We start from the raw sequence: 23153 nt of genomic DNA, 5'->3' as shown, positions 1-23153 counted from the left end.
ACTGAGTCTGGGAAAATGGTAAACCAAAGACCTCAGATTGCAAGGTGGGGGGGGGGGTAGGGAGACCAGATGTTTAGAATTGAAGCAGCATGCAACAAGTTATGTAGAAATGTTTTTACTAATGAGGGTCAGTGGAGTTATTTAGAATCACCTAAATCGAGCACATTCATTTTGTAGTTTTAGAAGCTGAGACATACAGAGGCTGGGTTACTTACTGAAAGTCATAGCTTTGGCAGCCTGAAAACAATGCTTATTCATAGAGAAGTGGAAAGTAAAAATGAGTTTATTCTAGAGATAGGAAGTTGAACAGTTTTTTTATTAAGGGTTTACTGCAACAACGTATTTTTTTCTGAAATGTTTTAAAATTAGAATTAAAAAATATACCTGTTAATTTTTAAAAAAACACATATCTGAATGAATTGTGGTTTTTTGTGAATTATATTAGTTCGAAAGAACTAAATGAGGGTATTTGTGCTTGACCCAAATGATCATTATAGCACTCAGTATTAGGATTGGTGGACTAACAGTGAGAAAGAGAGATAGGTATTTGTTGCGTGAAAATACTGGCCGGTCAGGATGCACAATAGAGTAGTAACCTGTGAAACAAACATAAAATATCCTCTTAAATGTTGTTTCTCAGAATGCAATAATATAATTCACATAGATCTTAATGGAACAATGAAAGATTTATGTACATACCTGTGACTTTGTCTCGCTTTGGATTAGCTGTAAAGTCAGAAGAAGAAAAAAAATATGTACTGGTGAGGCTTTATTTTATTTTAAAAAGCCAAGTCTCTAATTATGACCATTAACTGTTGCTTTCACTTTCTTAGTGTTTTTCAAACATTAGTTATTAAAGATTTTTTGTACTAACTATACTAACTTGATATTTTTAAATTGACCTTATAAACTTTTTATATACTATTACTATAAGTGGAAAATAATTTTACATACCATAACTAGCAGATAATAAATACAATTAAAATAACAAACTATTAGAATTTAAGAATAAAAATAATTATTAGTAATAGTCAATGTGAGCAATTTATTAAAATATTTTCCTGGAAATAAGTTCCTCCCTGAGAAAAATGATACTGTTTTGTGATCAGTCAGTCAGTAATAAAGAGACCATGACCTCTCTCTTATAGGGATTTGGTTTGCATAATGTCATAATTATCCCTCTCTTTTCACTGAGCTTTATTCAGATTTTGACATTCAGAACACTAGGTAGAAAATTCTACATCTGCCTTAGCCTTCTTGATACTTTTCTAATTAAATAGGTACCTTCTCTACACCAGTTCTTTGCCAGCTGGTGTTGAAATCTGTGTCGCAGCCCAGCAAGGACGTGGCTGGGGTGCTGGTGAGCATCCCTGATCATCATCCCTGTGAGGGGGCTTTGTAGGGAGTTACCAGGAAGCTGCTGCTACTTTAACTGTTTTGGGCAGTTAATGCCATGAAATCAAGGATATGCTGTGCTAGTTACATTTTTTCTTACATATACATTTTTTAAATGTTAAATATTCAACTCTTGAATATTGAAACAAATGTACATTCATGCACTAGCTAAAATCATCCCATGTATCATTCGCATACCCAGCACATTACGCAAAACCATCCTAATTTGGCCTCCGTGGGTATTTATTGAACCTGCCAACAGTAAGTACCTAAAGCACCAGAAAGAATTTTTTTCCTCCAATATTTGTCATAATTTGCCAGAGATGGAATCTGTTAAAAGCTCTTTACCCTCATGCACATTAGCATGTTTGCCCTTTATTTTTCTTAAGGGCCCAGGGGCTTTTATTGAATCACAGCCTTCATTTTCTGAATTTTTATCCCGCAAGACTAGAGGCCATTTCAAGCTAGTTCCCAAGATCAAAAGCTAAAATTCCAGGAACTTTCTTCTTGTCATTGTGAAGTTATTACTAATTATCTAGATTTTTAAAGAGAAGGAATATTTTTTGAAGGAAACATGCCTTCAAATTAGTGCTTATTTGCCAGACTAGGGTGTAAGTGAATTAGGCATAATTCCTACCTGTTTGGAATTTAGAATCCATTGGGAAAGATAGCTAACCAGTGGCAATAATTGAATTACTCCTTAAATAATTTAAAATAATTGTCTCAGTTTTCACCACAGATTTTAAAGAAGAAACATGAGGTTTGTTCGTGGGCATAAAAACGTGACAGAGTTTGGGCATAAAACACCAAGAGTAAATAAACTCAACATTTGGGAGTACAGGAAGGATGAATTTATGGATAATAGGTAGTATTTATTGAGTGCTACTGTATGCCAGGTTCTTGTTCCAAATATAGATACTACTTTCTCTTTTCCTTGATCTGTTTCATCAAACCTGTGAAGAGATACTGCCATCTACATTTGATTTTTTTGTTTTTGTTTTTTAATATTTTTTATTTTTATTTTTAATTTTTTAAAATTTTATTATGTTAATCACCATACATTACATCATTAGTTTTTGTTGTAGTGTTCCATGATTCATTGTTTGCGTATAACACCCAGTGCTCCATTCAATCCGTGCCCTCTTTAATACCCATCACCAGGCTAGCTCATCCCCTCACCCCCCCTCCCCTCTAGAACCCTCTGTTTCTCAGAGTCCATAGTCTCTCATGGTTCGTCTCCCCCTCCAATGGAATATTATGCAGCCAGCAAAAAAAAAAAAAAAAAAACCAAAATCTTGCCATTTGCAACAACGTGGATGGAACTGGAGGGTGTTATGCTGAGCGAAATAAGTCAATCAGAGAAAGACGTATCATATGACCTCACTGATATGAGGAATTCTTAATCTCAGGAAACAAACTGAGGGTTGCTGGAGTGGAGGGGGGTGGGAGGCATGGGGTGGCTGGGTGATAAGACAATGGGGAGGGTATGTGCTCTGGTGAGTGCTGTGAATTGTGTAAGACCGATGAATCAGACCTGTGCCTCTGAAACAAATAATACATTATATGTTTAAAAAAAGAAGAAGAAGATGGGGGGGCGTCTACATTTTATTGTTGAGGAACTTGGTTCAGACAGTTGCCCAAGGTCACAGTGGTGGAACTGGAAATTGAACCCGGGCATACCGTTTCAAAAATGTGTGGTTTTAACTCCTATGTCATACTGCCTAACTTGGAAAAAAAAAAAATAATACGCTTTGTAGTATTGTAGCAACATGAAAAATTCAGTTAATACATTGATGCTACGAGAAGAGATTCGTTGCTACATGTTACTGAGTTGCTTTAACAAAACTGCTGTGAGTGAAGTGAATGGTCGAACTAGGGGAGAAATGACCGCTCAGAGAGCTGATCAAAAAAGTATGGCTGTACCTGAAGTGAAGATGAGAAATCAGTGTTTACAAATCAGGAGTTTTTTTGATCTTGCTGAAATGAGCAAATCTTGGGTCTACAGTTTCTATCCTCATAGTCATTTTTTGCTGTACTGATTAGAGCTAAAAAAGAAGGTTCTTATTTGCTTCCTTAAATTTACCTTGAATATATGTTCATTCCCAGGACAGTAAGCCATCGGCTTGATTGCTACCTGACTCCAGCTTCCCTGAAAATAGCTATTAGGATAAAGCAAACATTTGCATTCTGAACTCTGCAGAGAAAGTTGTTTCAAGCACATGTATTATTGGTAGATTTTTCCTTTTACTCACTGCAGAGATTGCCCAAACATTTGTCATCCCTGGGGCAGGCGCTGCAAGTCGGTCCTCTTCTGTATGGCCTTTCATAGCTTTGTCTGTAAAGTAGAAAAAAGCCGTCCATTAGGAGAGATTATTTTTTTTCCAATGACATTTACTGTGAATCTTTGACTAAATATGTAGGATGGAAGTCCACAGATTCCGAGGGTTGAGGGAAGTGGAAGCCTGTTAATATTTATAGAGTTTTATTCTATGTGTCTATGTCTGTGAACCTATGTCTTCACCTACATCTTCTCATTTAACTCTTAAGACAACTCTGGAAGTTATTCTTATTTTTATTTTACAGATAAGGAAACTAAAGCTCTAAGAAATTAACTTGTCAAAAATCGCAATGTATACATGTCAGAGTCACAAGGAAATCTGGATTGGTCTGACTCCAGGGCAACACTTCTCTCTATTTAACTGTCTGGCCTGTATGATCACTACCATCCAAAAAACTGCCCATCCTAAGGTCTCATGACCCACATTTACTCCTCTCAGTTTAGCAAGCCTCCTTGGTTTTAGTTGGACAGGAGTCATTTGGCCGGGTTAAAAAAAGAAAAAAAAAAATGAGGGGGAATTTCTAAATTTGTTTTCACATAAAAGATGTAATGTGGATAATAATTACTGTACTAAGCATCCTTGAATGAATTAATTTTCACAGTAGCCTATGGGGAAGATACTATTATTTATTTATCCCCAATATAGTTAGAGGTGAGGCACAGAGTGTAAATAATTGACCAAGGTCATACACTAGAAAGTGAAATAATATCCAAGCATTTTATATCCCCATGAATATCTTCAGAGTAGTAATGATGAGAACTGTACATGCATTTCAGTAACTCTGCCATTGCACTCATCTTTTTTGGAAAGGAGTTCTTAATTTTTCGTGTCATGGTACCCTTTGGCAGTCTGGTGGAGCCTATGAACTCTCAAAATTATTTTTACTTTTTTTTTTTTAAAGTAACCTCCATGCCCAGGGTGGAGCCCAATGCAGGGCTTGAACTCACAATCCTGATACAGAGACCTGAGCCGAGATCAAGAGTTGGACACAACCGACTGAGCCACCTAGGTGCCCCAAAATAGTTTGTTTTTAAGTGCATAAAATAAAGTTTGTAAGATTATAAAGGAAACCGAGTAAGTTCAAATAGTTATCAAAATGTTAAAAATATTTTTGATATAGCAATATGTCCTCTATTAAATATTAAATAAGATCTAGCAAGAATTCTAATGATAGTACCTTTAATGATAGATTACAACCATATTTTGAGATCTCTGCAGCAAATGGAATGTGCTATGAGAATATCTGATATTTACAAAGATAGAAGTAGTACTAACAGAGTTATGGTATTGCTGATGGGGCTGAAGTGTTGTCTTCATACATAATGAAATGTTATTTTCAGTAGAGGTTAGTGAAAATAAAGATTTAACTCCAAGTTCATAGAGTCAACTCCCCTCCCCTAACACTATAGCTTTACCTCCAAAGTTAAGGAGACATTACTTTTTATTAACACCTCGTTCCCAACACCAAATATATGTTCTAATCATGTTTGGCTCCAAATTAATCTAGGTTGTTTCAGAAACTAAGTTTATCCTCATGCTTGCTTTACACTGTGGAAAATATTCAAAGGAATATTCTGATAACAATTATAAAAGGCCTCCAAAATACACATTAATTATGGGGATATCTTTCATTGTTAGCACAAAACTCATTGAGTGGTCAAGTTCTAGAATGTTTTTAATAAAATCATTTGTGCTGTTTCATTCTTTGTTGAATTGTGTATTCCAAACTATAAAGAAGAAGAAATTACTGTTTCAAAACCAGGCTAAAGACAAGGCAGTTACGAATTCTAGGGAAATGGCAGAATTCATCCTGGGAGAAATACGCTACTGGAAAGGCCTGCATTTGTCTGGATAGGAACAATTGAGACCAAGAGCCCTAAAGTATTCTGTCCATAAAGAAGCAAGAAATTTTAGTGTTTCCCCTGGTAGCCTGAGAGAGAAAGTCAGGGCCCCAGGACTGAGGAAGAGAAAAGACAGAATTTTTTTTTTTTTTTTAAAGTAATCTGTGTCCAACATGGGGCTCAAACTCATAACCCCGAGATCAAGAGTCTAAGGGTTACTGACTGAGCCAGCCAGGCGCCCTGAGAAAAGATCTTTAAAGAAAAAGATAAATATGAGTTAAGGGTCCTTAAGGCAGAACACACTAGGTCTTGTAGGATCTGATGGTCAGCGTTGTCATTTCCTCTAACGTGCTATAATCCTCTCTTCCACTAATCAATCACAAGATAGCCTAGCTCAGAGGGGCCCAGGAGAATGAAGGAGAGTTGTGTCTACGTTCAAAAAATGCAGATCAGAATGATCTGAAGCGGCCAGGAGGAGGAGTCAAAACTGTCCTGGACAATGACTGACTCCAGAGCTTGAGTTACAGGTGACAGGAGAATTAAGCATCCTCACCCCACTCTTAGGAAATCTCAGAAAAATGGGGAAGATACTGGACTTCTTAGAATTATGTGGAATGGGGGCCTTTGAGGAGAAAAACCAGCTCAGAAGGCAGTAGAAAAGAGGACATCCTTAACTGGCCTCTGTGCCCCCCACCCCATACCCTCCAATCCATTTTCCACATCTCATACAGAATGATCTCTCAATTTAAAGCAGGTCTTGTCACTCCCTTGCTTAAAATACTTGGAGGATTCCTCTTGTGATGTGAATACAGTTAAATTTGCCATGACCTACACAGCCCTGCAAGGCTGAGCTGCCTCCTTCCCCCAGTCGCATCTCATTCAGTGGTCCATGCACTCTGCACTTCCGTCCGTTCTTGAATCCTCTCCACAGAAGCTTTGCAGGTGTTTTCTGCAGCAGACATCCATTCTTGAAGTTCTTCACATGTCTGGTTCCTTTCTATTCTTCATGCCTACACTCAAGTACATCATTTTATTCAAGTAAGGTCCTGCCTATTGACAGTGTCGATTACAGTGTTACTGGTATTTCCTTCATTACTCCTATCATGATGCAGTTATTTTATTTGTATTTTTATTGTCTTTCTGCCCCATAAATACAAATTCCGTGAGAGCGGGGACTGTGTCGGGCTGGTTCTCCTTTGAAGCTCAGTAAACAAATATTTGTTGAATAATCGAATGTATGAATTATTTGTATGAATAAATGAATGTTACTCTATAGAAGTATTATAACTGGTTTTAAGTTTTACAACTTATTGTTTAGAACTCTAAAAGCAAGTAAAGTGAGTATAAGCCAGAAGACTTCACATTTGTGCCTCATCATAACAATAACTGTGAGTACTTCTCAAATAATCACCATTGCCAGGTATTACATATACCTGGTGTTTTACCTAGCTTTTCTCATGTAGTTTTCTTTTTCTTTTTTTTTAATTTTTTTTTAAGATTTTTTATTTATTTGACAGAGAGAGACACAGCGAGAGAGGGAACACAAGCAGGGGGAGTGGGAGAGGGAGAAGCAGGCTCCCTGCGGAGCAGGAAGCCTGATGAGGGGCTCAATCCCAGGACTCTGGGATCATGACCTGAGCCGAAGGCAGATGCTTAACGACTGAGCCACCCGGGCACCCCTCTCATGTAATTTTCATAGCTACTTGATAAGTAGTCAGTGCTTTTATTATCCTGATCTTTTGCAGAGCAAACTGAGGTTCAGAGAAATTAAGTAACTTATCCAAGGTCACACAGTAAGTGAACCAAGGTAGTGGGTCTCAAGACCCCGTATCTTAACCATTAAGTTATATAAATGTCATGAAAAGTCACCACTGATTGGCTTGATGGCTTTGGCTGGTTTTTCCTGGGTTTTCCCTATTTTCTTTTTTTTTTTTTAAAGATTTTATTTATTTATTTGACAGAAAGAGACACAGTGAGAACAGGAGCACAAGCAGGGGGAGTGGGAGAGGAAGAAGCAGGCTTCCTGCAGAGCAGAGAGCCCGATGTGGGGCTCGATCCCAGGACCCTGGGATCATGACCTGAGCCGAAGGCAGACGCTTAACGACTGAGCCACCCAGGCGCCCCTTCCCTATTTTCTGACTTTGGGATTTTAAGTCAAAGTTGTTCTCTTCTGAATGACACCTGATTTTAGTCCTTTCACTCCCACCTACACTCAGTCAAACTATCAAACATTTCTTCTGAGCATTACTTCAGGGAAAGAGAGAGAGGCTTCTAACAGATCTTTTGGAATCCCAAAGATTGGAAAAATCCAAACAAAATTCAAGGGAAACAAAGAAAAAAAATGTTGGGGCGCCTGGGTGGCTCAGTCAGTTGGGCATCTGCCTTCGGCCCAGGTCATGGTCCCAGGGTCCCGGGATTGAGGCCTGCATTGGGCTCCCTGCTCAGCAAGGAGCCTGCTTCTCCCTCTCCCCTGCCTGCTGCTCCCCCTGCTTGTGTGAGCTCTCTCTCTCTCTGGCAAATAAATAAAATCTTAAAAAAATAATACTAAAATAAATGTTATATATTTGACAAAGGGTTAAAAGCTTTAAAATACAAACAACTACCATAAACCATTAAGAAAATCACTCTAGTAGAAAAATGAGCAGACCATATGCTTCACAAAAGGAGGAATGTAAATAGGCAATCAGGTGAAAATGTATAATCACTGGTAGTCTACGAGATGCAAAAGAAAATATGAGATAACACTTTATATCAAATTGGAAAATATTAAAAAATGATAATCCCAGTCCTAATGAAGGAGTATAAATTGGTATAAATAATAGTGGAGGATAATTTGGCCATATGCATTTTTTAAAACTTAAAGATGTTCACATGTATCACTTAGTATACTATTTCTAGGAATTGTAGGGAAATCGATGGGACCAAAGACTTCTATACAAGGTTGTTCATCAGATATTAAAACACAGCGAACAATCTAAATTCTTCAGTAGGATGAGCTGTTGTGTCCATCTAGAGGACAGACTCGGGAGCCAGACAGCCCAGGTCACAGTCCATCTATGACTTGGTGACATATGAAATAGTGTCACCAATGGTGGAACCCTGGGCAGGCTACTCACCCTGTCAGTACCTCAGTTTTCTTAACTGCCAAACAGGGGTGGTAAGACGACCCATCTCAAGACCTTTCATGAACAGTAAGTAAGTTAATATGTATGAAGCACTTAGAAAAGTGCTTAGCGGGGCACCTGAGTGGCTCTGATGGTTAAGTGACCGACTCTGGTTTCATCTCAGGTCTTGATCTCCTGGGTCTCAGGATAGAGCCCCATGTGGGGCTCTGTGCTCAGCGTGGAGTCTGCTTGAGATTCTCTCCCTCTGCCCCCCCACCCAGCTCAAGCGTGCGTTCCCTCTCTTTCTCTCTCAAATAAATAAAATCTTTTAAAAAAGTGCTTAGCATATAGTAAGCATTTTATAAGTATTAGTCTATTTTTTTATCGTGAAAATAATGTATGTTTAGATTTAACCAATTGGACTCAGTTTAGATGATCCCCAACTTTTTTTTAAAGATTTTATTTATTTGAGAGGGAGAGAGAGCGTGCCGGAGAGCACAAAGGGGGAGGAGTGGCAGAGGGAGAGGGAGAAGCAGACTCCCCGCTGAGCAGGGAGCCCCACATGAGGCTCGATCTCAGGGCCCTGGGATCATGATCTGAGCTGAAAGCAGACGCTTAACTGACTGAGCCAACTGGAAGCCCTAGATGTAACCAATTCTGTTGGCAACATCCAAAGCGTCATGGTCAGGAGCCATTCGAACATATGCCTTCTCTTCATCGGGCCTGATCAGGATGTTGACCTTAGCCACGTCAAAGTCATAGAGCTTCTTCTTTTTTTTTTTTATTATGTTAATCACCATACATTACATCATTAGTTTTTGATGTAGTGTTCCATGATTCATTGTTTGTGTATAACACCCAGTGCTCCATGCAGAACGTGCCCTCCTTAATACCCATCACCAGGCTAACCCATCCCCCCACCCAAAGTCATAGAGCTTCTTCACAGCCTGTTTGATCTGGTGTTTGTTGGCCTTGACATCCACAGTGAACACAGGTGTGTTGTTGTCTTCTGCTTTTATCAAGGCTGACTCATTAAGTCAGGGGGAGCTTGATGATGGCATAGTGGTCAAGCTTGTTTCTCGTGGGGGCACTCTTTTGAAGATATTTGGGCTGCCTTTGGAGACACAGTGTCTTGGGCCATCAGTAAGTAGGTGATGTGTGGATCTTCTTTTTTTTGGTGACTGTGGACGCCTATCAGCCCTGCCTTCTTGGCCTTCAAAGCCTTGGCTTTGGCTTTGGGAAGGGCAGAGGCTTCCTTCTTCACCTTCAACGCCATCTTTGTGAAAGGGTACTTTCATTATTTTTCTAATTATTCATATGTTTAAAAATTCAATGACATGGAAAATGCTCATGGTATAATTTTAAGTAAAAAGTAGAAAATGTGCATTTCCAGTATGATCTCCATTTTCTCAATAACGTGTATGATGCATAAACACACATATATGTTTAAAGAAAGGTGGGGGCATGTCATGGGTCTACCCTATTTTCCAAAGGAAGAAAAACTGTATCCATTTCAAAACCAAAACTTTCAAAAGTAAATGAAATAAATTACATAAATTGAGAAATTTAATTGAGTTACTTTTTTTGAAAATTGTGCAAAACATGCCAAGTTTTAAAAAAACCAATAAATATAAAGTAACACCAATCCTCCCATTTTGTGGTGTTATTACCATTTCCCATTGATCTATGTCCCTGAAAACATTTTAGTCTTGCCACTCTTAAAAACACGTGCTGTGTATGTATGTGTGTATTTATATAGCACTTCTAAAGGGTGCATACACACACACACACACATATATTAAAAAAAAATGTACCAGGTGTTAATGGAGTAGATCTCTGGGTAGAGGAATTAATAGTGATATTAATTTTCTTTTTTACACTTTCTTATTATCCCAATTTTCTATAATGAAAATAAATACTTCTAAAGTAGATTTAAAAGAAGTTTAGAAAGAGGTTGATTTGGGTACTTACCCTGGTCCGTAGTTGCATATGAAATGCGCTACATTGGTTAAGCGGTTAATGCCATAAACTGTGGGGCAATACTGTACTGCACAGCCAACTTTATAACTGTCTGCCCAGACAACCTGAAAGAAAATAAGGATTTGTAGCAAGAGAGAGACAATAGGGGCGCCTGGGTGGCTCAGTCGTTAAGCATCTGCCTTCGGCTCAGGTCATGATCTCAGGGTCCTGGGATCGAGCCCCGCATGGGGCTCCCTGCTCCACGGGAAGCCTGCTTCTCCCTCTCCCACTCCCGCTGCTTGTGTTCCCTCTCTCGCTGTGTCTCTCTCTGTCAAATAAATAAATAAAATCTTAAAAAAAAAAAAAGAGAGAAAGACAATAAAGTGAACATTTGAGTATGAGTAGGCCTTCCTAAACACAATGAGGTGTATTCACTCCAGCAGGGAAAGCCGTTGTTACCAAGGAGCACTCAGGTGCTCAGAATTCAGTTGGAAACAAGGCTTGGAATTTTATTATTGGGGTGTGTGTGAAATAAACATACACACAATACTAAGATCATTTTGGGCACTTGAAATAAAATAGTGAGTGCTGGGGAAGAGGAGCTGAGCCTGGGTGTCCAGAGAAGGGGCCATGGAGGAGGCACACTGCGGGTAGAATGTGCAGGAGACCTAAATGTGGGAGGAAGAGCCTCCCGGGCCGAGGGAGCAGAGGCGTGGAGGCCCCGCGGTGGAACCGGCTTGTGAGAGTGGCAGAGAGAAGGCCAGCAGAGCTGGGATCCAGGTAATAGGGAGAGTCGTTCGCATTGAGTTAAGAGGCAGAGGGGCAGGTCTCGGGGAATCTGGTAGGCAAGTGAGCATAGACTCTTTTTCCCATCTCAGAAAGATCTCTTTGGTTGTTATGAAGTCAATGGACTGAGAAGAGCAAAGGAAGAAAGAGGGAGGGCATTTGAGAGGCTGTTTTCAGTGGTACAACAAAGACAAGATGGTGGCCCACACTTGGGTGGTGGTGGCCCGTTCCTGGGAATCCATCAAGTTCATGGTTCACTTCTAGCTAAAGCTGAAAGGATTTGCTTTTGCTTTAGTGTGGGGAAAGTGGGAACATTTGGGGCCTGAGTAACACTTGTGAGATTAGGAAAAGTAGAGAAGGAGGAGGGTGGGTGGGAGCATGGACAGGGGTTCTGTTCAGGTCGGGTGACCTTTGAGATGTCCAAGTGTGGAGTGACTTTGCTGCTGAAAGTGACCATCTACAGTTCAGGGGACAGAGCAAGGCTAGAGATAGAAATCTGGAAGACACGGGACTAGATTAGATCGTAGGCAAAGATAATAGATAAACAAGTAAATGAGAGCATGGGATAAAGAGAAAAAGAAAATCAACCAGCAAAGCATATTGAAAAGGAGTGTGGAGCGGCATAGGAGGGAAACCAAGGACGGAGCCGGCCTCAGGGAGAGGGGCCTGTGCAGGTCGCACAGGTCGGGAGGGCTCCGTACTTGGGTTAGTTCAACAGTGTCACATACTTTCCCACATTTAGTGGCACTTTTCCCCCGATTTTTGAACAAGGAACTTTACATTTTCCTTTTGCACGAAGCCCCACAAATTATACAGCTCATCTTAACCAAGAGTGTTTGATGTCACAGAAGCCTAAAGAAAAAAAAATATTTTTAAAGAGCTGGTGTCTGGAGATAAGCCAGCGATCAAATGCACTCCTTTTTACAGTGATACCAAATTGCATATTAAATTACTTTTACACATTTTTTTCAAAAGTAATTTTGTGACAAGAATTGAGCCCAGCATGGGGGATACAGAGGTGAAAGAGCCGGAGCTGGTGGGTGCCTTTACAAAATGTAGAGAAAAGCTGCCGTGGGGCCTTCATGCAAGGGTTTGAGTGTGGTGCGGGGGAGCAGAGGGGGCTAAGGGAGTGTATAGCGCGGGAGCCTGCTCTGCCTTAGTGAGGCTGGACCCAAGCCCGGTGAGCTGGTCTAAGAGCCGGGAGAAGTCTTCCAGAGAGGGCAGTTTATGCTAACCCAAGATGAGAAAGACTCACCGAACTGACACAAGGCTGGTGTGGCTGCAGAAAAAAGTTCAAGTTTACTTAAAAAAAAAAATCAGTGAAAACCACGCCTGAGGGAGAGAGTATAGTGGGACGGGAGATGTGGATCTGAGTCTGCGCTTCTCCAAGGCTTAAAGGTGGGGTCGTGGGTGGGGGAGTGGCTAGGGAGGCTGAGGGGGGTAGGAGGGACAGGGACAAAACCGCAGATAAGGAGCAGCGCTCTGCATTCTGTCCTCTTTGGTTTGGCAGCTGGGGAGACTATGGGAAGGCAGCTAGGGCTCCCCTCCAGAGGACGAGGCGTGCTCTCCTTCAGCAAGGGACCGGTTCCCTTCCTGATCGACGTCGGGGGTTGCCCTTTCATCTCACACCAGAATCCCCTGCAGAGAACTGAGGCCTCTAGCTCAGGGCGAGAGCCTAGCTTTATGGCCATGAATCCTCAGGTTTGACCCTTGTACGTATACTTTCCAATCATTTTTGCATTTATTTAAAAAGTTTTAGGGGCACCTGGGTGACTCAGTCATTAAGCATCTGCCTTCGGCTCAGGTCATGCCCCCAGGGTCCTGGGATCGAGCCCGGCATCGGGCTCCCTGCTCCACGGGAAGCCTGCTTCTCCCTCTCCCACTCCCCCTGCTTGTGTTCCCTCTCTCACTGTCTCTCTCTCTGTCAAATTAATAAGTAAAATCTTTAAAATAAAATAAAATAAAATAAAAAGTTTTAAATTTCTCTTCACTGTATCTCAAGGTGATTTCACCTTGGAAGCTTTGTTTAAAATGCAGGTTTCTGGGCCTATCTCAGTCCTGTTGAATGAGAGTCACTGGAATTATCCTTGAAATCTGTATTTTTTTTTTAATTGAGACATCCCTGATAATATAACATTACGTGAGTTTCAGGTGTACAACATAATGATTCAATAACTTTATACACTGTGAGATAATCACCATAATAAATCTTGTTAACATGTGTCAAAAAGAAAATCACAGGCCTAAAATGGCATGACTTATGCTAGACCATGTCACCAAACTGGGGCCTAAGGCCTAACCTAATTGCACTTTTTTTTTCTTTTAAAGATTTTATTTATTTAACAGAGAGAGACACAGCGAGAGAGGGAACACAAGCAGCGGGAGTGGGAGAGGGAGAAGCAGGCTTCCCGATGAGCAGGGTGTCCGATGCAGGGGCTCGATCCCAGGACCCTGGAATCATGACCTGAGCCAAAGGCAGAAGCCCAACCCACTGAGCCACCCAGGCATCCCCAGAAATGCAGTCTTAACGGATCAGTCAGGGACTTTCTGGTCAGCACCAATAAGCTGATCTGTCAAAGGGACCTCTCCATGCCCCCAAAGGAAGATGAGGTAAACCACCTAATAAGACCCTTTTCTCCCCAAAGGAAGATGACCTCACTCAAAATAATCCTTTTTTCTGTTTCTTTCTGTCCTGCCTTTTAAAACCTTTCCCTTTCTGTAGCCCCTTGAGCTCCCCTCTGCTTGCTAGATGGGATGCTGCCTGATTCATGAATTAGTTAATAAAGCCAATTAGATCTTTAACATACTTAGATGAATTTTTGTTATTTAACACATCCATCACCATAGCGTTACAAATTTTTTTTTTCTTGTGATGAGAAATTGTAAGATTTACTCTCTTAGCACCTTTCAAATATATACTACAATATTGTTAGCTGTGGTCAGTCAGCATGCTGTACGTCCCAGACTTAGTGATTTTCTAACTGTAAGTTTGAGCCTTTGACCACATTCACCCATTTTTCCCCTCCACCCCCACCCTAGCACCTACCAGTCTATTCTCTGTTTCTAAGAGTTTGTTTTTTGTTTAGATTCCATATAAGATGGTATTTGTCTTTCTTGGCCTGACTTCGTTCACTTAGCATAGTACCCTCCACGTCCATCCATGTTGTTGCAAATGGCAGAATTTTTTCTTCAGGAAAATGTGTTACATACATAGAAATATTCAGCCATAAAAAAGAATGAAATCTATATTTTAACAAGTTCTGTAGGTGATTATTATGCATGCTAACTGGGTGCAATGTTGTCTGTGTTTTCCTTTTACCATCACCTCGGTAAATCATTTTATATTTTTTATCCTTTGGTCTTTGCACACTTTCTTCAGGTGTTGTTTTATCTCAAGTATTCTTAATCTTTGGGCTTCCCACACACACATCTTTAATGCTTTACGCTGTTTCTTTTGTTTTACTGTCTTTTACTTTTCTTTTCTGGTCTCTTAGTTTCCAAGGGTATGCAATGTTAATTACCATTCATTTTGTTTTAGTTGGTCTCTTTTTTTTTAAAGTCAGGTTGTAATTAAGACACAGTAAAACCCATCCTTTTTAGGTGGACAGTTCCATGAATTTTGACAAAAACATAGTTGTGTAGCCACCACCATATTCACAACCTAGAACACTGTCCATCGCTCCCAGAAGTTCCCTTGTGCTCCTTTGGGGTCAGCTCTTCCCCCCATCCCCTGGTCCCTGACAATCTCTAATCTGTTTTCTGTACCTATCATTTTGCTTTTTCCAGAATGTTACATAAATGGGATCAGTTTAAATGTAGTTTTTCCACTCTAGCTTCTTGCACGAAGCATAAGCATTTGAGACCCATTCGTACTGTTGGGCTCACTTCTTTATTGCACGGATGTCCCACAGTTTATTCTCCATTCAAGTTGGTCTCTTTTTAAAAAGCTTTATGAGCATTCAGGTTCTGGGTTCAACTTGTGGGCTCTGGGGCTACAAAGACGGAGTTCATATTCCAGCTCAGCCACTCACTCTATGACCATGACCTTAGCTTCCTTCACTATTTAGTGAGGATAACGTTTTCTACACCTTTATAACAAAAACATTGCATCTGGGGAACCTAGGGGCAGGGGCATGTCTCTCCTCTGGAGCTAATGCCCCCTTCCCACCATCTTCTTTCAAGTCTCAGTATGAGTCCTTCTGACTCATTATCAGGCCCTATTATCACGAGTATGGTGACACTGCAACATATATAAAACCAGGTAGAGAAGCTGAAACGTCCCACTTCCATTTGTTTCGTAAGAGTGTAAAAATAACGATTTCAAGAAGGTGGCAGCGCGGCAGGGATTAAAACCAAAAATGAGGTCTATGGTGCCATCTAGTGGGCATTCTCAGCACTACCGAACCGAAGCTGCTGCCCCACCCATATATTGAAGTCAAACTATTCCCGTTTTACAAAGGCGAACTGCTGATCGCAAAAAACTAATCTTCCATATTAATATGCCAAAATTCTTACACAGTGCAAATCTATCTCTAGTGAAGACCGAGCTAAAGTGTTGATCTAATGTGTCAAGAAATACCACATCTTTATGAGTTAGTAATTGGATCTAAATCTATTGTCTTTACTCTGTACAACCATCCTTCACCAGCCAAAATCTGAAAATAACTTGCTTTTTATTAATAGAAGATGAGGATAAGTGGGGGGTTATAATATCCACTTGAGGTGATTTCCAGCAAGAATTTAAAATGGCAACTGAGTAGTCTTGAATCTCCCGGTAATATTTCTTGCAAGGATCAAAACATTATATTTTAATGCGAAGTCATCTTTAACCACGCTGTCAAAATCTTCTTCCAATATAATTGGCAAAAAAAACCCAGCTCATGAAGGAGATCTAACCTTTGTTTAATGCCTGCTAAGTACCAGCACTTTACTAGATAATTTATCTAAATCCTATTATTTAATCCTCACCAGATACCTGATATCTGGATCCCAGCCCTTCCTCTTACCAGCTTTGTGACACGGGGAAAACAACTTCTTCTCCTCCTTCTTCTTCTTCTTCTTCTTCTTCTTCTTCTTCTTCTTCTTCTTCTTCTTCTTCTTTCTTCTTCTTCTTCTTTCTTCTTCTTCTTCTTTTTACACTAGGCAAAGATCTTTATTAACCTTGTTTCAAACTTTATCCTGAGGCTTCTTCAGCTTAATAGCTGCAAAGAATGAATTGTGTCTAAGCAAAAACTGAAAAGAGCTACAGTGTCCAAGAGGCTTGGGCTTAAAAAATATTAGAGATCTAGATTTCATCAGATCCATGAACAAAATTTTAAAAAGTAGTCATCATATAAAATAGCAGCTCACAGTAATAAGTTTTATCTTCTTCAGAAGACGAGTCAGGTCAGTTTGCTTCATTCTTGGAAGCCTCATCAAAATTCCACAAGATCCAGGGTCACCTGGGTGGCTCGTGGTTAAGCGTCTGCCTTCGGCTCAGGTCATGATCTCCAGGTCCTGGGATCGAGTCTCCACGTCGGGCTCCCAGCTCAGTGGGGAGCCTGCTTTTCCCTCTCCCTCTGTCTCTCCCCCTGTTTGTTCTCTCTCTCTCTCTGTGTGTCAAATAAATAAATAAAATCTTTAAAAAAAATTCCACAAGATCTGGAACTTCCTCCTCCTCCTGTCCTATAGCAAGTGATGCTTTTCCGTCCACAGTGTGTGGGCTGAGCTTCAGCCCATCTTCCTGAACTAGGCAGCCTGTCTGCACCAGGTGGGTTGAACACGCTGGGTAGCATTTCCGTCAGCACAGCCTCTGATGGCGAAAGTGTTTGCTGCCAGGGATGCCTGAACTTACCAGTTGTGAAGGTGGATCACTGTTCCTTGGTTTGTGAACGTAGTCACTTCTTCAATCCAGAGATAGTTTACCCCCAGCTTCTTTAAGGAGACCTGAAGGTTTTTTATCATCTGCTGTAGCTGTTCTATGCACCACCTTCTTCCAGTGGGCAGTTCCTTTCCCACCGATGCGCACGTGTGCTTGCAGTTTGGCGAGTTTCTCCTGGTTCATGATAGTTTCTTTCATCTTGGAGCAGAAATGGGACCCTGCGGGGGGATTAGGGCTGGTGCTCAGGGGGTCCCCTGCAGAGCAGCTGAGATTAGGTGCACAGAGGCAAGGACGCAAGGTCTGGGAAAACAGCTTCTTCATTTCCCTGAGCCTGTTGACTCATCTATGGATGATTGCGGCTCTCTGACAGGTTTGTGGTGAGATTTGAATGAGATCTTAAACGACGGAGAGCTAAGTACCACACTTAAAAGTGGTTGCTGCGGGTTGTGTTATCCCAAACCCAGGGTGTCCCTGGACTTCCTCTCCAGGATAAGGCTTGCTCTTCAGAATTGGGAGTAGAATGTAGTGGTCTCTTAAGAGAGAACAGGTTAGGATCACTCAGCTTGGGCTCTGATACCTGAATGCAAGGAAATGAGTTTTCTCGGGTCCGAAATGTTGGCCCTCCTTTTTTTGTCCTAGATGGAAGGGAAAAATTTACAAGTAAGCTCAGCTGATTTGGAGAAGGCCATCTCTGAAATCTCAGGTCTAGATGACGTAAAATCAAGTTTCCTCCTCTTGTTTTTAGTCCCTGGAATCATGGATGTGGAGTGTACTGACTTGCATGGTTTAGGAGTCTGTGTTCAGTTTAACAGTCCTTTGACCTGCAGATATTCGCTGTGGTGAGCTCCTAGCCATTCTTCTGAAGTACAAGGCTCATTTGTACCACTGTACACCTTGTTAATTTTGCCAGGAGTTCTCTTCCTTTTCCTTTTCATTTGATAAACTCTCACTTAGTTTTCAAGAACCAACTGATTTGGCTCCTGCCGTATGAACAACTCCTACGTCTCCAGACCTCCCTTTGGCCACATACGTTGCTGTGTCCTCTTTGCCCACATGGCACCTTGTCAGTTTCTCCACAATGTACCAACCGTGCGCCACATTACATCCACTTCCACACGTCTCTCCTCACAGAAGCTCCCCACCCCGCATTTCTCCTCACTTTGACTTCTCCGCGATTGTACTCCTCAGTAATGTGGTAGGACAGAAGCCATTGCCCCAGGCTCTGTTTGGCAGGCGTCTGCACAAAGACATATGACCAGGGAGTGCCTTGCAACAGTACTGCGTGCAGGGTAGAAGCTTAAACACGGACTGAGTGAGAGTCAGTACCCTCAGACTGACAATTGTTTTTGGAGGTTTAAACAGCGCAATGTTTAATGGTACCAGGTACCACTTGCAGACAACCCGGACTTAGCTTCCTGGCCCTCGAGGACTTGTAGGATTCTGATGGAATCAACTTTCTGGTTACAATTTTTTGTGAACATAAGCCAAGATGAATGGTTTATGGGATAAGTCTAGAGGAACCTTATTTATATTTTCAAGAAAGGGACCAATGCTACTCGTGGTTTGATAACTCTTCCTTGCTTACAATAATCTTGAGGTGAAAATGTCACTGAAATCTTCCATTCCCCTCACATCATAATAATAAATAGTGATGCCAACCTTGTTTTACCTGTAATGAGACCAGAGGCTCTATATGGCTGAACTACATTGAGAGTTTTTCCAACAACATTGCACTCTTTAAAAACACCTGTTATTCTGGGGCGCCTGGGTGGCTCAGTCGGTTAAACGACTGCCTTTGGCTCGGGTCATGCTCCCAGGGTCCTGGGATCGAGCCCCGCATCGGGCTCCCTGCTCGGTGGAGAGCCTGCTTCTCCCTCTCCCTCTGTCTGCCGCTCTGCCTACTTATGCTCTCTCTCTCTCTCTGTTAAATAAATAAATTTTAAAAAATCTTTAAAAAAAAAACACCTGTTATTCCAAGTTAACTACCTTGTTAGAAATGTTTTTGCCCTCATACCTCATTTCAACACATTTTTGTACATTAGAACCAGTCAGTCGTGGGTTCAGCACCGTTAGTTATTGGCTTGACAAAGATGCCAGGAAATAAAAGTAAATAAATGAAATGTGGCTGGGATAGGGAGGCAGCAGAGTAAGAAGACCATAGAAGATGGTCTACCTGAGGGATTTGTTTCCACGTGTTGCAAACATGCATTAGGGTTAGGAAACCAAACCAGCTTCAATTAAAAAAAAAAAAAATCTCAATGGGAGCCTCTGAATGTGGCCACTGGGAGTAAATCCTGTAGATTTGGGGGGCAGAATAGCCACAGGATGGTTTACACAAGCTTACATGCTGGCCTCTCCACTGTTGTTTCTCTCGTCCTCAGGCGACCCACGGTAGGCTCTCCGCCCACGCTCGGAGGAATGCGAGCATATGGAATTGAAGCTTCTGTCAGAGATGCTTATGTCTCCCAATTTTAGAGTCCCAAATCAAGTGCCTCCAATTCCATAGAGGACGCATCCCTGAAAATCCATTCACTCACCACATCCTCTGATGGCTCACAAATGGAATAAAGTCCCCCCAGGGGGGTTGCTGTTATCGAAACATTCAAAGTCTGTCCAGATCGGTGAGCCTCACGTTTTAGGTTTCCGCACATAACTGAACTCTTCAAGCATGACCTCCCCTGCTATGGAAGTTTGCCCCATTTATTTATTTTTGAAGGAAGCTTGCAACCCCTACTCTTTCATATTTTCAGGTGCACCAGCTTAACTATACACTTTCTTAACACCAGATTCCAGTTTTCTCTTTACCCTTGAAAAGATGGTTTCAAGAGAATACAGGGCAGGGGCTTCTGGGTGGCTCAGTCATTGGGTGTCTGCCTTCGGCTCAGGTCATGATCCCAGGGTCCTGGGATCGAGCCCTGCATGGGGCTCCCTGCTCGGCGGGAAGCCTGCTTCTCCCTCTCCCGCTCCCCCTGCCTGTGTTCCCTCTCTCGCTGTGTCTCTCTGTCAAATAAATAAATAAAATCTTAAAAAAAGAGAATACAGGGCAGACGCTTACCTGAGTGTAATGGCCACAGACGTGGGTGCATTTCTGAGTCTCGAAGTCATAGTCCTGAATTTCACTGTGCCAGTTGGTAATGGCTGAAGACACAGAGAATATGGATGCAGACCCAGTCCAGATATTTTCTCCCACGAAAGTGAAATTCGGGTGCAGCTTGTTCGACTGCAGCTGTCCATTGTGTGCAAACTGACAGTTTTTTGCCCATGCTTTTGCAATTCGGGCTAGTGCTGGGTCCCACGTCTGCCAAAAAAAACATTAAACAATAGGAGGGTCAAGAATGAAAATTGGATTTTGTAAAGATCTTTCAACTACAGTGAGGAAAAAGAGTTGAAGAGGGATCAGCGCAGACACTGGAAGATGAGAAAGCGGATTGATCAGAGGGTGACTCAGCCTCCTACCATTAATGAGAGAACAGGAAGCCCTTACACGTCACAGAACAAGAATTACACCTCTTGCACAACCCTCAAGCCCTGTAGGCTGTAAATAAGTACCACCAAATCTACGGGAATCAGGAAATGTTACAGGCCACTGCACCCCCTCGCTAATTAACCGCATCCTGTCCCTTTAAAACCCTCGTGGACAGAAAGTGTAGAGCCGGGTTTGGGACCAGAGTCGGCCTCCTCCCCAGGTGGCCAGCCTCCTGAATGAAGCTCTTATTCCTTTCCATTCAAAAAGAATGAAAACTCTTACCAAACAATGTAACTGGAGTGAGCAAAGTGAGAGTTTGAAAGGGAATGAGGTGTGATGAGGGTGACAACTGGAATAGAGGTCTCATTCCGGTCTTCCACTACCCTATAGGGCCAGTGGGAAACCTGATGATGGAGTTTTGTGGAATTCAGAATCTAAATGAGGGACACAGATCCACATTTCACTGCGGGCCTATTACATGCAGAATATTGTATGCTGTGTTTCACATAGTTTATATAATTTAATAAGCACAATAGGCCCTACCCTAAAGAGCCCAGACACGTTAAAAGCCTGCTCACAGCCACAGAGCTGGGACTCAAACCCAAGCCTGACCGATTCAAAATCACATCCTTTCTTGAGATGCCATGCTGCCTTCCTGAGAAAGCCAATACTCTGCCAGCAGCAAAAAAAAAAAAAAAAAAGGCAAACTTAGAGACAACATAAACAACAAAACCTTCAAAAATTAACAGGGAAGAAAGTGACAAAAAAAAAAAAAAAAAGCAAAATCTATCTATGACCAGAGGAACGGAAGTATCTAAAAGAGAGAAATAAAATGTACTTGCTGAGCCTGCTTGCAAGAGATGAGTCAACAGAGCTAAACTGGATTCATTTTGATCACAGATTATGAATTTACTGCACACATGAATCACAATGAAAAAAAAGAGCCTTCCGGGTTAGCAAGGATTTACCTCCCACGTCAGTACACATTAGTTGTTTTTTACTTACTTATGCTCTTTTCCTTACCATGTAGAGCATAGCACTGGCTGTTGGATTCACCTCTGATCGGAACTTGTTATGAATCCGAACACAGTCTTTGATGAAATCTTCATTTTCGATATCTGGCAAACTGCTTGCTGTATACGCGTGACTGGGAACTACAGAAACGATCCAAACTGTCATAGCAAGTGTGACTCGCATGCTCGGTCTGCCTGGCATGGAGCCCCGGGAGGGTGGACCCCAGAGCCACGGCTGGTCCTGACGTGCGTGCCTCTCTCGGTTTTACTGACTTCAGCTTCGAGAAAAAAACAAAAAGCAGAACATGAGTTCACCACAAGTTTAAAGAAATGGGTTTCTCCATATATGGTTTGCCGCCACTTTGGGGCTTTTAACCCCGCCTTTGCAGTGGTTCTCAGTAACACAGCACCTATTATAACATAGATTTTTGTGAGGCTGCATCAGACTTTCTTTTGAGTTAGGGGATATTTCCAAGGGAAATTCTAGAATCTCCAGAAATAACAGTCTCAATTTTTACGGAGGTTCTGGTGGTTAAATAAAAACATATTTCTTCCATAAACGTCTTGCAAAATGCTTTTCAAAAACTTTTTAAGAGTCATATCAGTTGGAATATCTGGCTAACATCTTAACTTGACGTAGAATTCATTCACGATGGTGTGTGTGTGTGTGTGTGTGTGTGTGTAACCAAGGGAAAAAGAGGGCAGAGAGAGAGAGAGAGAAATGGTAGAGAGAGCACTCGTCTCAATTTCACATTTTAGTTTAAGTTCTGTTCCTCACTAGCTGTAAGACCTTGGACAAGTTACCAAACTGTAATCCTCAGCTGCCTATTTACTGAGTGAGGCCAATAAAACTTTTTCTAGCCCCTTAATCAGAGAGGATTTGGGAGGATCCAATGAACTAGCTAATATATTAACACGTATTAAATTCTGCTCTGGGTATTCAGTTTCGTAATATGAGATGAACACCCGCCCTCCAGGAGTTCAGAGAAGTAGGAGCTGTGAGACAGTGGTGACAAGGACAGAGACAGTTGAAGGTCTAGGTAGAAGAAAGCACTCGGGGCTACGGACTTACAGAGGCCGCTTAACCCATCCTGGGACGGGTCAAAACGGCTTCCTACAACAGCAGTGACGTCTTCGCTGAGCTGGAATCAGACTGGTGTTGATCAAGTGAAAAAAGGGTAAGGAGGTGAAGAGAACTGGAGGGGACAGGGACCACATATCTGATGCCGGCAGGCCAGGTCCAGGTACCCAGAGGGGGTCCCACAGGACCAGCCAAGAGGGTCCTTGGCTTAGAGAAGGATGGAAATAATTTTATAATAATTGATAATAATTTTATTTATTTATTTGTCAGAGAAAGAAAGAGCACAAGCAGGGAGAGTGGCAGACAGAG

At 41.7% G+C, this 23153-nt stretch overlaps 1 protein-coding gene across 2 annotated transcripts; it reads right to left on the bottom strand.

Annotated features, from left to right (window-relative positions):
- Positions 1-99: 99 nt before the first annotated feature.
- Positions 100-22063, bottom strand: GLIPR1 (GLI pathogenesis related 1). 2 transcript variants are annotated; one of them, XR_013449283.1, is made up of 7 exons: positions 21774-22063; positions 20340-20582; positions 10651-10763; positions 3648-3730; positions 3479-3554; positions 700-726; positions 490-596 (listed from the first exon to the last, which is right to left on the bottom strand). XR_013449283.1 is itself a non-coding variant. In XM_036091677.2 (6 exons), exons 1-6 carry the CDS (start codon positions 21963-21965, stop codon positions 442-444), a joined length of 813 nt encoding a protein of 270 aa, XP_035947570.2. In that variant the 5' UTR covers positions 21966-22063; the 3' UTR covers positions 100-441. The 2 variants fall into 2 exon arrangements, 1 of the variants encoding a protein (XP_035947570.2); XM_036091677.2 differs by lacking the exon at positions 3479-3554 and having other exon boundaries at positions 100-596.
- Between the last annotated feature and the right edge of the window lie 1090 nt (positions 22064-23153).

Source organism: Halichoerus grypus, chromosome 6, assembly GCF_964656455.1.
Source record: "Halichoerus grypus chromosome 6, mHalGry1.hap1.1, whole genome shotgun sequence".
Taxonomy (NCBI): domain Eukaryota; kingdom Metazoa; phylum Chordata; class Mammalia; order Carnivora; family Phocidae; genus Halichoerus; species Halichoerus grypus.
This window is presented reverse-complemented; position numbering and strand designations above follow the sequence as displayed.

Excerpts from the sequence above, each read along its gene's own strand:
- GLIPR1 (XM_036091677.2), bottom strand. The coding sequence starts at position 21,965 with ATGCCAGGCAGACCGAGCATGCGAGTCACACTTGCTATGACAGTTTGG. Across the intron at positions 10,764-20,339 it reads TCTGTGGCCATTACACTCAG|GTTGTCTGGGCAGACAGTTA; the intron begins GTAAGCGTCTGC and ends ATTTTCTTTCAG. Across the intron at positions 3,731-10,650 it reads ATATGCAACTACGGACCAGG|ACAAAGCTATGAAAGGCCAT; the intron begins GTAAGTACCCAA and ends TCTACTTTACAG.